The sequence below is a fragment of the Electrophorus electricus genome, chromosome 24 (assembly GCF_013358815.1).
Source record: "Electrophorus electricus isolate fEleEle1 chromosome 24, fEleEle1.pri, whole genome shotgun sequence".
NCBI classification, from domain to species: Eukaryota; Metazoa; Chordata; class Actinopteri; order Gymnotiformes; family Gymnotidae; genus Electrophorus; species Electrophorus electricus.
The window spans coordinates 1,220,372-1,234,915 of NC_049558.1; the positions used below are offsets into that span (position 1 = coordinate 1,220,372).

At 42.7% G+C, this 14,544-nt stretch overlaps 1 protein-coding gene across 5 annotated transcripts; it reads left to right on the forward strand.

Moving 5' to 3' along the window:
• Positions 1–717: 717 nt before the first annotated feature.
• Positions 718–13,809, forward strand: lca5 (lebercilin LCA5). Of its 5 annotated transcripts, none has more exons than XM_027009385.2 (8): positions 718–1,674; positions 2,712–3,119; positions 4,045–4,607; positions 6,026–6,163; positions 6,510–6,606; positions 6,780–6,919; positions 10,611–10,878; positions 11,396–13,809. In XM_027009385.2, exons 2-8 carry the CDS (start codon positions 2,741–2,743, stop codon positions 12,190–12,192), a joined length of 2,382 nt encoding a protein of 793 aa, XP_026865186.2. In that variant the 5' UTR covers positions 718–1,674; positions 2,712–2,740; the 3' UTR covers positions 12,193–13,809. The 5 variants fall into 5 exon arrangements, with proteins under 5 accessions (XP_026865186.2, XP_026865184.2, XP_026865187.2 ...); XM_027009383.2 differs by having other exon boundaries at positions 718–1,013; XM_027009386.2 differs by having other exon boundaries at positions 718–1,013; positions 10,614–10,878.
• The last annotated feature ends 735 nt before the right edge of the window (positions 13,810–14,544 follow it).

Sequence of the window (14,544 nt, forward strand, 5' to 3'; positions counted from 1 at the left end):
CTCAAAAATGTGTGTGATTTTTCATGTTATGCAAATTATCTCGAAATCCAAGTGGACGGAGTTTATGGGGATTTTTTGTAGACTGGAAGGCTAATAACGACTGTGAAAAATAATTGTGTCTGTATGACATACGGTGTAGGAGTCATGGACTGGAATGCGTTTGAGTGCGCTTTAGCGCCACCTGGAGTCCAATCTGGCGCCTGAGTATCGGGAGGGACTACAACCTATTGACCAAGTTTCTGTAGGACTTGCGGTTTGGGCTGCACGATTCATTTTAAGGGAGAAGATGAAGAAGAAAATGAAAATGAACGAGCCCCCGGTATTTATATCATCGTAATAGTGCTAGATCCATATGTACTTTGCTCCCCAACAGGCGCACAGGGCACTCACAACGCCAAATGCATGCTGGGAAGTGTAGTTTACAATAGAAGGCAACGCTGATTTTCACTGTTCACTTTTAAACGTGTGTTCTAAAGCCTACATTAGTGACAAATGGATCTGAAAGCTGAGATAAACAATTAGGTCAGCTAACTTGGCAGACCTTGAATCAACACCACCACTATATTTTAATCCCCCAAACGTGGATATGCATTATGTAACCGAGGGATTAAGTTTAGTAAATTATTTTCTATGGCTGCTGCTGCTGCCTGTTGCTATGGGAGGTTGCTATGGCAAGGCGTCACTAGATTGCTACGCTGCCCACTTCTACTACATCGGTGTCCAGACCAACAGAGATTGATGTTAAGTTAAAGTTGTTTCATTAAAAGACAGCGGACTGCCGTGGATCTGCAGTGTCTGAGAAGAGCCCGTCAGCGCTGTAGCTCCGCGACATTTTAAAGCTGTTTATGATGGTTTTGCTGGCTGTGTTGAACGTGCCCCAGACGGTTAGCGTTACTAGCTAGTTAGCTATGTTAGCCAGCTAGCTAGCCCAGTCGGAGTTGGGTTAGACGAACCTGCCTCTCTGCTGATTGTCCACGTCAAGGGAAGACACATGGACACTTGAGACGAAACTGGTAAATCTGAAACGAATGAGTTTGGTTTGATAGCAGAATCCTTGTTGGCTTTAATTTTGTCGACAACAACATGGAAGTATGGAGAATGGTAGCTAAACTAGAATAGCTAACCTAGCCAGCGACAAACGGAAGTCGTGTAGCTCGTTAACGCTAGCCGAATCCTCCTGTTTTAGTGCGTTGTTGTTGTTGTTGTTGTTGTAGCATCATTATTAGTAATCTAGCTAGCTGTCTTACTTGTAAAATTAATAGTTGACATGTTTTCACCCTGACTGCCGTTCAGATAGCTAGTACATGCGCTATGTGCATATACTGCACCGCAGTCTGGTTCCGGATAGGCATGGTTAACAGCAACAGAAACTCGACGCTTTGACACCTGTAGATAAGGACAATAAACAGCTCCGACTAGCTAGATAATGGTTTCGGAATTTCAGTAGAAGTGCTTAATGGCGTCATGATGTGTATATTTAAAAATGGCAGTATATAATTTAATGCAGTCAAAAATAGCTTGTTCTATTGCCAGCCTTGTCTAGTCGTAAGCGTACTGCTTCCTTTCTGACGACCAGGCTTCTTTTTAAAGGCTTTGCAGTCGCGCATCATAGCGCTTCCCAAATCCCTCCATACCACAGTATTTATAAGCATCGCTGCTTTTCCCAGTCGCCTGGTGAGCCACACGCTACGTTTCTTGTGTCTGTCCTTTTAGCCTCTAATTCTAATAATACATTAATTGATACATAATTGGATGAGCTGAATGAGATGTTTACACAAAGAAAACATACAACTGTGCACAGTTCCAAACAAACTTAAACCTTATTTTCTTGTTTTTTAAAATTCAAGTAGACTCAGATTTCAGGGCCAATCTCAGTAGACTTATGCTTCCTCTGTTGCAGAGAAACCACAGAATGTTCTAGGCTCAACACTGCTAAGACCCTGGCTGAAGAGTGAACTGTTAGTGAAATATAGAGCTAGAAACCTGTAAGCTTGGCATTCAGGAATCCAGCTGTTCCCTGATTCTCGCTTACTGGTGTATTTAAAGTTCCCTCATTGTAATCAGTCTCTCTCGCGCACGTGCACACACGCACAGTCTTGAGCCGACGTGTTTATGTTGCTATGCCACCCTGTATGGTGCCTGATATGCCTCACAAGCAGGGGACAAGCTTGTTCTAACAGAATGTGCTAGCATGTTTGAGTAGCCACAGTTGCTTCTGTCCACTTTGGTGCAGACAGGAGGCATTTGGTTTATCAGGATTGTGAGGAGTTGCTAAAGTTTTTTTATTATTATTATTATTGCTGTTTTTGATATGCTGTTGAAATATGGAAAGTTGGTGGGTGGGTACAAGTCTTTGTGAATCCTTTCACAGAGCTTGTGGTTAGGACAACAGTGTGAGTCACATCACAATTCTCTCAGAGCGCTTGTAGGCCAGTTGCAATCATCTAAAGAGACACACAAATATGCAGAGACTTACACACCCACACAGACCTCTTAAGTGTGCTGTGGCCAACTCCGGGTCTTTCATCTGTTGTCAAGGTGATGGGAGACAATTTCTAGATTGGTTACATTTAAGGCAAGTGATTTCAGGTGAACACATAAACTCCTAACTACTGTACCTTTCTCACATGATGTGCAAATGTGCCTTAGGGAACAATCAAATTAGTCATTTGACTCTTGGCAAATATCTCCACTTATGCTCTCTTTTTCAGCCTTTGGTCCTGCTGTAGTTTGGAGACCGATGGATTCCCAAAATACACTGGACTCTTCGGAGAATAATCAGGCAAAGAGAGTGGAACAGAGACAACGTTCCCGCCACAGCCACAGGAAGAACACAGATTCGCCCCTCCATTCAGAAAAACAGGAAGAGGAGTTTCATGACGACTCTGAGAGCTTGCCAGTAGACCGGGCTCAGACCAGAACGGGGGAGCCGAGCCTGGACACAGATCAGGGTCGGGAGCGTCTCTCAGATGGAGAGCAGAGCAGCGCCTCATTCTATTCGGACAATTATGAGAACGTCTCTCTGTCTCAGAGGTCCCTGTCTCCACGGTCACTCTCTCCATCACCACGCAGAGGAGAGAGGCCTCGGAGAGTTGCTAGCAGTCCCTTACAGCGGCCAGGTACCTCTACATGTGTACCTGTTTCCCTGAGCTCACACAACACATGCAAACATGGCTTTTGCTACAGGTCATACCAGTGGACAGAGACATACCTACACACACGCACTCAGGCAAAGAAAAGTCAAAGCTTCAGGTGACTGATTTAACTAATGTCAGAGGCTTACATCATGGGAATGCATATCTGAGAACCTGGAGATTGACATGCATGTACACTGCACTGAGTGAGTGGTTTGGGGATGCCAGGGGGTCAGTTATATGGAGTAAATGAAATCCAGGAATAGTTTAATCAGAGATTTCAGAGTCTTGCCTTACCTCCTGTGTTGTTGCCATGGCACAACAAACTGAATGTCACAACAGGTCACAGCAGATCTTGACAATATTACACTAGAGATTTTTCCCATTTATTTACATGGTCATAAAATGAACATAACAGTACTCTTGTTTCAGAATATGTTTGTCAAGTAATTTCCAGTGTTGCATCCAAAATACTCTTCTTTAGACATGTGTGTAGTTTAGACACTGAGATAAAGTAAAAGCTATTTAAAAGGGCCATGTTTACATTGTCTTTTAAATGTTCATGTCCTTATTTTTGGAAAGATCGAATTGTAAGGTGATTGATTCTAGCCAGCTGGTATTAATTGGGCTGCAGTGCCAGTAACCGCCAGCAGATGGCTCAAGGCAGGCCTAAAACAAAAACCATTGACCTGTTTCCTGGTTTGTAGTTGGAATTCCCCATGTAATTCCGTTTACATTGCTTAAGCAAGGTCAGGCGTGATGCCTCTTAGGCACAGCCGGACATGATGTACTAAGCTAAATATATGATTTATATGATTTCTGTCATCAGTTATATTGTATGTATGTCTGTTGGGTCTGTAAAAGCTTTGAGAGTCTGTGTGTTCATAAGCACCTCCATTCTCCTCTCTAGGTGTGCATAAGGGTGCATCTCGGCGCCCAGGTCCTCAGGCCCCGCCCCATTACCCACACCCATGTGGCTTGCGCGCTCAGAGCCTGGGCCGGGATGCTACACCCAAAGGTGTCAACGCCCCAGCCAAAGGCGTGGACGCGGTGACCAAGCGTGTGCTGTCGGCGCGTGTGCTGCGGATCAGCGAGCTTCGGAACGCCCTGGCTGAGCTGCGGCTGCATGCCGACACGCTGCAGCGCGAGAACCACCTTCTGCGGCAGCTGCAGCTCCGCCAGGAAAGGGCGCTGCAGCGGCATGGGGACGCCGAGGGCGAGGTGGCAGAGCTCCTGGCACGCCACGCCAATGAGACACGTTCGCTACGCGAGAGGCTCCGCCGCGGGCGGGAGCGGGAGCGCATGGCCGAGAGCGGCCGCAGGGAGTCTGACGCCCGCCTCCAGAGGTGCCGTGACCGGTTGCACAAGCTGCAGCGTCTGGTCAACGACCAACACCTGGGCGAGAGGGAGGAGCTGGCACGCCAGCTGAGCCTCATGCAGAGCAGAGCGCAAGAGAGCGAACGTAGAGTGAAGGTACCACACACACACATTTATACACATACAGTACAGTGTTCCCCACAGGTAGGGAATATGCTGTTGATTGTAGCTAGTGGAAAGGACTGGCATTACTTTACGGCACAAAAATGGTCTACAAACAACCATATTTTGTTTTATTGAATATTTATTTTAATTTCACATATCTAACAGATCCAACCCTTCCTTCCATCTAACCGCATGGGAGTAAGGCAATTAAGAAAGAAAAAGAAGAAAACACTATTTAGTGTGTACAAAGATGGCGCTGTTTGCTCAAGTACTTAATCTTTCTAGGATGGTCAAAGAAGAGCTCCCTACTCATGTCCACAGTTTCACTGACTGACTGGAATTTTGGCCTTTGGTCTCTGCATTTCCTCTCACTGCTGACTGCAGTTGTAATTTCACATCAATGTAATTGATGAGGCTTATGCAATTATTTGCCATTTCACACTAAATTCTAACGTTGGCTACCTGCAATGCTGTACATCTGCCTCTTAAAATATCTTCAAATCTCACATCTGCTGAGTAAATGCATGAAAAGTTAGTCTAACCTTAGCTAAAGTTACCCTGCATTGTTGTAACTGGCACAGCTTGAAGAGAACACGCATTATAATCTTTCTTATATTTAGCCAGGACACCTTGCTGCATGTCGCATAGTGGTCAGGTTACATGTACTAAATACACTTTTGAGTGTTGTAGCGAGCTACCAGTGCAACATGGTCACCGCTGTCTTTTATAGAGTCCGAAGCTGCTAACAAAGTCAGCAAAGTACTTCGGACACAATAATGAGAAAAGGAGCTGCTGTGCACGGTCCACACTTGTAAAACGTCAATCATGTCTGCATCTTCTAACAATTCCACAGAACGGCTTTCTTGTGCTTCTCTCTCTCTCTCTCTCTCTCTCTCTCTCTCTCTCTCTCTCTATCTCTGATTTATTGCTTGCTTGCACGGCTGATGAAGGACCTCTGCCTGAAACGTTCTGTTTCTCTGGAAGCTCTGTGTACTTTATTACAATCTATCTATCTATCTATCGATCTATCGATCGATCGATCGATCGACACGTGCATACACATTGTGTTTTTAATGCCACGTGCATACACATTGTGTTTTAAAAAAAACCCAGTAAAAGGTAGCCTTTGTCAGAGGCTTGTTACCCAGGGAAACCTTCCTATGGCAACCATCTCAGGGGGTCACATGGTCCTTGCACATTTTCACAAACAATCCTTTTGTTTGTTTTCTCCTCTTTCAGCTCTACTCCATCCATCCTTTTATCTCTCAGAAAAAAGAAGCTCATGCTCTTCTTTTTGCTGAGTTTATCGACAGTAAACAGAACTGCTCACTTAAGCCTCCTCATGGATCCTGTTGTGATTTATTAATAATCACTTGTGTGTGTGTTTGGACTTTGTCCTCTCCACTCAGGAGTTGGAGAAGAACATGGAGTTGAGTAACGGGAGCTTTCAGAGGCAACTGGCCAGTGAGAGGAGGAGAACTCATGATGCCCTTCAGGAAGTCCAAGCTCTGCATGAGGAAGTGGAGAGACTTGGTGTCAAACTAAAGGTACTGCTGGGCAAACTCACCCAGGCAGTGACCGTCAAACAAGCTGGTCTTTCCTCATGTACCACGCGGGCCAAAATTTCCTTCAAAGCTAAAAAGCTCAGGACCAAAGTTTCAAATCCATTTTGTACAGCAAATCAAATGGAGTTGATGTGTTAGTATGACCAAATACAAAACATGTCAATCAGGCCTAGTGATCTTACAGACTGGGTTTTATTTGAGAATGTTTAAAAAGAATATTAAAAAAATGGAATATTCAGTCTATATTGATTTGATTCTGTGTTTTGCAATAGAAGTCTGTCTATAATGTATCCTGACTTGTATAAGTGTTTGGTTTATGATTTTTTAGGAGAGAGAGAAGGAGCTGGATGTTTGGAACATTTACGCTAACAGAATGTCGAGAAGAGTTCCAAAGAAAGAGTCAGAGAGCCCCACCAAGAGAAAAGGTAGTGGGGTTGTTTAAGCCGCACAGATCAATGCACGTAAGGGGCAAAAGCTTTGAAGAAATGGCTGTAGGTTTGAAATGGCAAGAATATCATACCCTCTGCTGTCTTCCTGCATCTTGGAGAAAACACTGTATGTGTATCTAATAAAGGTTCTGTGTGTGTGTGTGTGTCAGACTCCAGCGGAAGCAGCAGTAAAGCTGTTCAGACTGAAGAGAGGATGCTCTCCCTGGAGTTACCCCCTCCTCCTCCTGCTATGACCAACTGCGCAGAGTCGTCCCCTGATGGTCAGGCTAATGAGTACCTCTCTCTGAAGGTGAGTCTGTTTCACAGTGGCAGAACGCCGAGCTGCACACGTGGGTATGGGTGCGGGTAATGGTGTGGGTATGGGTGCGGGTAATGGTGCGGGTAATGGTGTGGGTATGGGTGCGGGTAATGGTGCGGGTAATGGTGCGGGTAATGGTGTGGGTATGGGTGCGGGTAATGGTGCGGGTAATGGTGTGGGTATGGGTGCGGGTAATGGTGCGGGTAATGGTGTGGGTATGGGTGCGGGTAATGGTGTGGGTATGGGTGCGGGTAATGGTGCGGGTAATGGTGCGGGTAATGGTGTGGGTATGGGTGCGGGTAATGGTGCGGGTAATGGTGTGGGTATGGGTGCGGGTGCTCTGGTGCCGGTACAGAGGACTAGATCCTAGCTGTGACCGCTGCCACAGCTTTTGATGCTTACAAGTGCATCAGTACTTCACTAAGTATGTGAATTTTTCTGTGAATTTTTTGCTTGTCAATTCTTTTTACCTTTGAGTCAAATCTGTAGGAATTTTGCCATGACCCTACCGGAGCTCCAGAATTCAAATGTAAAAGCTGCTATGAACAGTACAGCATTTCAGGCCAAAGAATCTACTCTTTAAGACCCAGAGGATTTGTTAAAAGTGTCAAATACGTTATTCATGAGCTCTACAAAGGGCTTTGCTATATTACATTTTGCAAGTTTGATGATGTATTTTTAAATAAATGCCTCCTTGCTTCTTCATATCATGAGCTGTATTCCAGGCTGAGAGTTGCAGAAGTTTTTTTATTTTGTGTGTGTGAAAAAGCTGGTTCCATTTACCGAATGCTTGTGTGTGCTTTTGCCCTGGGCTTGTGGGTGAATTGAGCTTAGCTTGTGCAGAGCTCTTTTCCATTTTGAAAAGTCGCGGTCGATATTTGAGTGTTGATGATGAAAAGCTGCAGGAAATTGGAACGCTGCTAGCAAAATCCGGCCTATCAGACATTGGGGGGGTGGGGGGTGGGGTTCCTTTGTGAGCAGTAATGAATATAAGAACTCATTGTCAGATGAAAAACTTCCATTGTACTATATTTAAATTTTTTCTTTCAAATTTAAAAGTACTCCACCCTCCATTTTTACAAGCAAGTCAGAGCTATAGTCAAACTAAAACAAACCTTAACCAGTATCTTTAAAGGTGCTATAAGTGATTTATAAAGAACAATTTGTGAAAACTGTCAGCCATCACTAAAACAGATGCTTCGGGGAGCAAAATGTCTGTGACTGTCCTGGGTTCTGTAATCACAACACAGTTTGTTTGGATAAGTTTCCTGATAGGTTACAACAGCCAGGAAATCTCTGAAGGAGGTGGTCCTCTCTGTCTGCCAGTTATGTTGTGTAGGCATAGGCAGCACATACACAGAAGGGAAGCATTAGCGTCTTATCCAGAAAGGAGTTTAAATGCATCCCGGACACATTTAAAATGGACTTATATCCATTTCCTCATACCACTTTAGGACATAGGCTGATGCATGAAACAACCCAGTGTAAACAGGGTTTGGAAGCAAGAGCCCTGAACATTAGTTACAGCAGCTTTAAGATGACGTGACTGTTTAAAAGAACAAAATTAGATGCTGCACTTACATTAGATATTGTGCATATGCCAATGTCTAAGAAAAATGAAACCATATTCATTAATATATTGTTAGTTATTTAATTTTACTTTTTTAGATTTCATTTATGATGTTTTCCCATAATTGCTCAAGTAACTTGCTAACCTTTGCTGATAATTTAAGTCACTGGTGGTCCACAGGTCCAACAGCCTGCTCTGAATCAGAAACAAAAGATTAAAAAGGTTGGAGCAAAGTGCATTCCCTCCTACATGCCAGCATGCAGCACTTTCAACCCCAAACATTGTCAGAAGTGTTTTTAGCTTGTATTCATTTTAGTCAGGTATTTTCGCCTTCTTTTAAAGGAAATCAATATACAGCTTTACTATTGCATCTCCACCATGAATGGCTACAAATATGCTCATCTTACTTGGTAGAAGTTACCTTGTAGCCTAGTTACTTCAAAGATTAACCAGTATCCTAGTTAATTCATTAATCCAGCTGCATGAAACAGAGCCCTGGGTTAAAGATAGCTCTGGATTATAGATAATCCTCCCATTCCTCACTAGTACAGCTTTACAAAAGCCTTTAGCATGCATTTAGACTGCTTGCATCAATAACTGAACCAACATCTCAGTAAATCAGACTCTGTTAGAGTTATTGAGAGATTTAAATGTGCCTTTAATAAGATGGTTACAATGTTCCAGTGATTCTCACAAGCACAGCTCTAAGACAAATTATTATTGAGCAAATGATTATTGAACAAATGATTTCAAATATTCAAGATAATTGATGGAAAAGTATGTGAAAATCTTATCTTTAGAAACTAATTGACCTCTTGATTTGGTAGTGACTTCCTACAAATGCTTTTTTAGATTTTCTGGCATAATCATCTGCAAAGATGTTTCAGTCTTTCAGTTTTAGATTACAGCATTTTAATGGGACTGTGGTCCAGAGACTGACTTGGCCATTTTATAATGCAGAATTTCTGTCTTTTTGATGTCCTTTCAGCCATAGAATTTCCTCATATGGCCTGGAATTAAGTGGTCTCTGAACAACTGTACACCATCCAGGCCCTGAAGCACCAAAGCAGCTCCATAATATTATATCTTTCCCATCATGCTTCACATATGGGATTGGGTATTGATTCTGGTGTTATGTAGTGTTTTATGTGCAGTGTCCCCAATATAATGCTTTGTGCATTTACCAAAAAGTTCAACTATTGTTCCTTATGTCAACACATCATTGCCTCAGTAGTGACGCAGGATATCTAGCAAACTCAAGAATGTTTTTATGGGAAGTAGTGGTTAACTACCATTGAATTCCAGTTTTGTGCAGTGTTTTTCTTGTCCTACATATATGACTTAAAGTGCACAGGGTTCCTGCAGATCCTGTGCTACTTGTTTGAGGAGTCTGTAGTGTGCATGTGCACTGGCCTCTTTAGGACACTCACCCCTGTGCCATGCTAAGTTTTCTCTCTACAAACTGTAGAAAACAAAGCAGAAATCTCTTTCAGAAAGACTCTTGACTGATGGAGGCTTCAGAAATTCATTGTAAGCCCTTCTATAGTCTTGCGGGTGTCAATGACTTTTCCTCTTTGTGCACATACCTTGTTTTATATATTGTAACAAATTTTTGTTTTATATGGCAGTGTGGGTCAAACCCACACCTGGATTGACTTGATCACGTCCCTCTAGTTGCCCTCTGTTAAATAGGTCATTTTCCAACAGGTTCATGCACTTTTTCTATCAATTACTTTAATTATTTAAACTAGGAAATATGGACAGTGTAAAAATGTTTGTTCTTTGTTAAATACGATTTCAGTTCAAGTAGTACAAAAGGGTTCACAAGTCTTTTCTTTTGAATATTATCAAAATCTTTAGTGTCTGAGATTGATATGTCTTAAAATGTGCATGCACAAATCTTGATGTCACCGTAGTGGAGACATTCTGGGATTTTTCTGTTTTTGGACTCATACTTTGGGCAGTGACGCTCAGTAAAGCAGTGGCAAAACTCTTTACACGTGATGGCCTTAGAAAGCAAGATCCATTTCACTGTTTTTCCAACTTTCTCGTCTTTTTCTGATTCCCTCTGACTCTGACACTGTTCTCTGTCTGACTCTCGTCTCTCTCCAGCAGCAGCTTCAGAGTAGTGCGCAGACGCAGAAGGTCACTGAAGGACGGAGGAGTCTGGAGATAAAAAGAGAACGAGAGAAAGAAGAGGTGCAGGAGAGAGAGATGGAGAACACCTCTGACTGGGAGAGGGAGAGAAGCGGGGAAAGAGAGAGACCTAAACAAATGCAGAAAGAAGTGGAAAAATTAAAGGAAGAATACAGGGAGGATGATTTGAGAATTGTTCAAGAGTTCAAATCAAATGAAGAGAGGGGAACGAGGGAAAGGAATGGTAAGTCTCTACGTACATCATGTTACCACACATCACATTTGGCTGTTCATTCTTCTCTCCCAGTTTCCCTAGTTGTACTACTGAGGAGGATGTGACTAAGGCTTGTCCTATACACAGTACAGGCAGTGTAAACAGCTCTTAAAGGTGAGTTGGTGTGAGGTGTCGTCTGTCGCACAGACTGCCCCATTCCAAACTCAGCAGGGAGAAATGCACAGTGATGAAGACGTGGCTTAGAATCGCTGCTGGAGAGATGCCGGGAGCTCAACCTGCTGCCTGGAACTAATGGTCCCACCTGGATTTACAGATGTAGGAAGAGATCGAAATATAGAAATATTGCCTAGAGCTTCTGCTACAAATCTACTAAAACCCATAAATGTCTTCAACTCAGGAAGAAGGGCAGTTGCTATGTGGACATAGTAGATTTTGCTCAGGAGGACATGCAAATGTATGCAAATTTAAATACTTTTTGCTAAAAACCTTGTCTTTTTTTTATTTATTTTTTTTACCTCTGCAATAGGGTGGGGCAGAGCGGAAGAAGACAGGAAGAGGTGGCACCAGAGCCAGAAGGAGGAAGAGAAAAAGAAGTTTCATAAACAAGGAGAAGAAGAAAAGTGGATGAGAGAACCCGAGCTCCAGGCCAATCAGGAGGAAGAGCGCCAGCGTAAAGAGATGCTATTGGCTAAGATGCATGAGATTGACATGCAAACTCAGGGCCACAACTCAGACTTCCTCTCAGATGAGGCAGGAAGCATTCACTCTCCTCCCCAGTTCTCGGTGTCCCAAAACCAGAAGAATGGCTCCATCTTCACCTTCACTGAGCCTCATGAGGGTCTGAGCATGTCTGGGGGTGGGAAAAGGGATGGAGGTCTCATGACACAGAGAACCAATGAGGACATTCACCTTGCCTTTGGCAGCTACACCCCTTCATTTGGTAAACCTAACCCTCGAGAAGTGCTTGGTCCTCGGAACCCAAGCCATGCATCAGGCCAGTTGCCAGGAGAGGAAGACTCCAGGCCGGACCTGAGCAGTCTAGTGAAGGAGAGGAAGTCTAACCTCATGCAGCAGCTGTTTGGCTCCACAGCCGCCTTTCCCCCTCCTGATCCAACCGGCAAGATGGAACTCCTCAGCTCTCCTAGCGAAGCCAGACCTCTAGCGGCAGCCCCGAACGGGCGCAGGCGGGACACGGAGACACCCCAGAGACTGAAGAGCAGTGACCTCTCCACCAGCAGGAACACTCTTCATGTGTCAGAGGGCCGTCTCGCTGTTAGGGCCATCACAACATTCGATGATGACATCGAGGAAGTCACGCTATGAAAAGAATAGCCTTCATTTCCTGAAGTGCAGATAGGTGTCTGTGAGAGATTAAAGATGCTGTCATACTTTAGCAGAGTCTGTCTTTTATGAACTTTTTTTCATATAAAGCTATGTTCAGTTGGCATCACACAGTGGAGTTGCTTTTCTGATATTCTCTTAGTTGTTGAAAGAAACTTTCTCTCTTACATCCTTCAGAAAACCTGTACTGTCCTGGAAGTGTATAGTGTCTGTACATGATGTAGTTTTAAGAGAGTTCCTCATATCATAGATTATTATTACACATCATTATTCTGAGAAATGGAGTTACAACATTTTATATTTCAGTCAGGGATTTTTAGAGGCACCCAAAGTTTTTGTTAATAAGATAATGACGTGGTATAATTATTCTGCTTGGATGTTCGGGGCTTCTCCGTGAATTTGAACTCTGCTCTGTGTAAGACTGGCAGACTTACGAAGCACTTTTGGTGCATGCATGACTGAAGACTGTCTCAAACTTGTACTGGCATTGTATGAGCTGCCTATTCAGGCTGAAGATCACTGGCCAATGGAAACAGGCCAGTAGGACTCATTCACACACAGCTATGCTCCGATACCAAGCAACAAATGAGGGCAGAGTTTCAGAAACAGCATTGCTGTGATGAGACTTAACACTTAAGCTATTTACAGTTCAAAGTTAGTACTTGTTATATCATATTATCATGACATGTATGCTATAGGTTAGCACCTTTTGGAAACCAGTCCTTGAATGTCTATAGAAAAAATGGATACATTTCCACTTCCTGAATGGTCATGATGAATTAGGTGTTATTTTTTCTGCCCAGACTGCAGCTAGACTTTAGATAAATCCTGACATGTGCTTAGATTTGTAGCAGATCTCACGTTTTACCAGGAAATAGTATATTTTATGTATAATGTATCCTTTATGAACTGTTTGTTTCTGAAATGATACATTACCCTATAGTTTGGCTGGTGTGTAAAATACCAGCTTATGAATGTGGAAAGGCTGTTAAGGATCTGTTGTTTTTAGTTATTCCCAAATACTTATGGGCCTCTGTGAACACTTGTGATCTGTTTAGCTTATATAATTGAAAAAGATGCATTTTTATTTATGGACTTTGTTTTTAATGTACCTGGCAGTCTTACAATGTATTAAAAACAAGGCAGAAATCCAATAGTGTGACCTGTACTTAAAGTGTCTCAGGGGAAGTCCTACCTGTAAAGAGGCTTTTATATTTTTGTATGCTGATAATAATCACCATAAACTAAATAGTGAAAGTAATTCAGAAACAGTAATTCAGCTATGGGGATGACACTGAATGACAGCTAGGAACATTTTATGTCATCCTTTGAGTTGATTACTTATGTATTTTAATAAATATTAAAATATTTCAGTTACATATTCTGTCCTCCTCCTAGTGATGGAAAGTAATGTACAAAACCGTCTGAGAATTATGTCCAGAGTGCAAATGCAAAGTATGTTTTCTTTTGTTTGTTTTTAAAGGCCCACATACACACTTACAAGCTGTTTTAAATAATTATTTTGAAAACACTATTTTGCAGTCAGTATTTGCAAAATTGTAGGAACATTCCACTGCATTAAAGTCTTCTGCTCTGGTACGTGCTTGCTTGATTTTGTAATTTATTGTAATTTCTATATGTGTTTGTACAGTATGTGGGTTTGTGTCTTAAGGTTTAATTTAAATTGAAGTAATGAATTTAATAGTGGCTTGTAGTTTGTACACAGAGGGTGTCAAAACAAATGGGACCAATACGATTCAGGAATGCCTCGAGGTTTTTTTCCCCACGTAGCTCATGTATTTACACTATACTAGACCAATCTATGCAATCTTATTCATAAGCTAGTAATACGGTTACAAATAGGCACCACACCCTCATCCAAACACAGAAAACCTTTAATTGTTCGTACTGGGGTTCCAGTACAATTCCAGAGCACACGTATGTTGTGTGCTGTCAGGCTTTGTCTAATGTTGACCATTGTGAGGTTAATGTAGAAGGCGTTGCATTGTCAGGTCATTGTAGAGGTGCTGTTGAGTTTGCAGTGAAAAGGCTTCGTGCACTTTTAAATCACGTGTCACATGTGAATCACATTGTACACTCGTTCTGTAATGTAATTGAAATATTTGGTATCCTATTCCACCTTGATTTCGACATACATCTGTGTCCAAATGACCATTTCTGACTACAGAATCGACTGACGGTTATATTTGTTGTGACTTGAAAGAAAGAATGGTGAAGCTGCGTTTTCACGGCCTGTGTTAACAAACGCTGCTTAACGAAAACTGCTCTTACAACCTATACCTTCGATCATTTGGTGAAGACGAGGATAGTGTA

What these genes read in the sequence shown, in the direction of transcription:
- lca5 (XM_027009385.2), top strand. Translation starts at nt 2,741, where the DNA reads ATGGATTCCCAAAATACACTGGACTCTTCGGAGAATAATCAGGCAAAG. An exon ending in AGAGCGAACGTAGAGTGAAG is followed by an intron (nt 4,608 to 6,025) that starts GTACCACACACA and finishes CTCTCCACTCAG; the next exon opens with GAGTTGGAGAAGAACATGGA. An exon ending in GAGCCCCACCAAGAGAAAAG is followed by an intron (nt 6,607 to 6,779) that starts GTAGTGGGGTTG and finishes TGTGTGTGTCAG; the next exon opens with ACTCCAGCGGAAGCAGCAGT.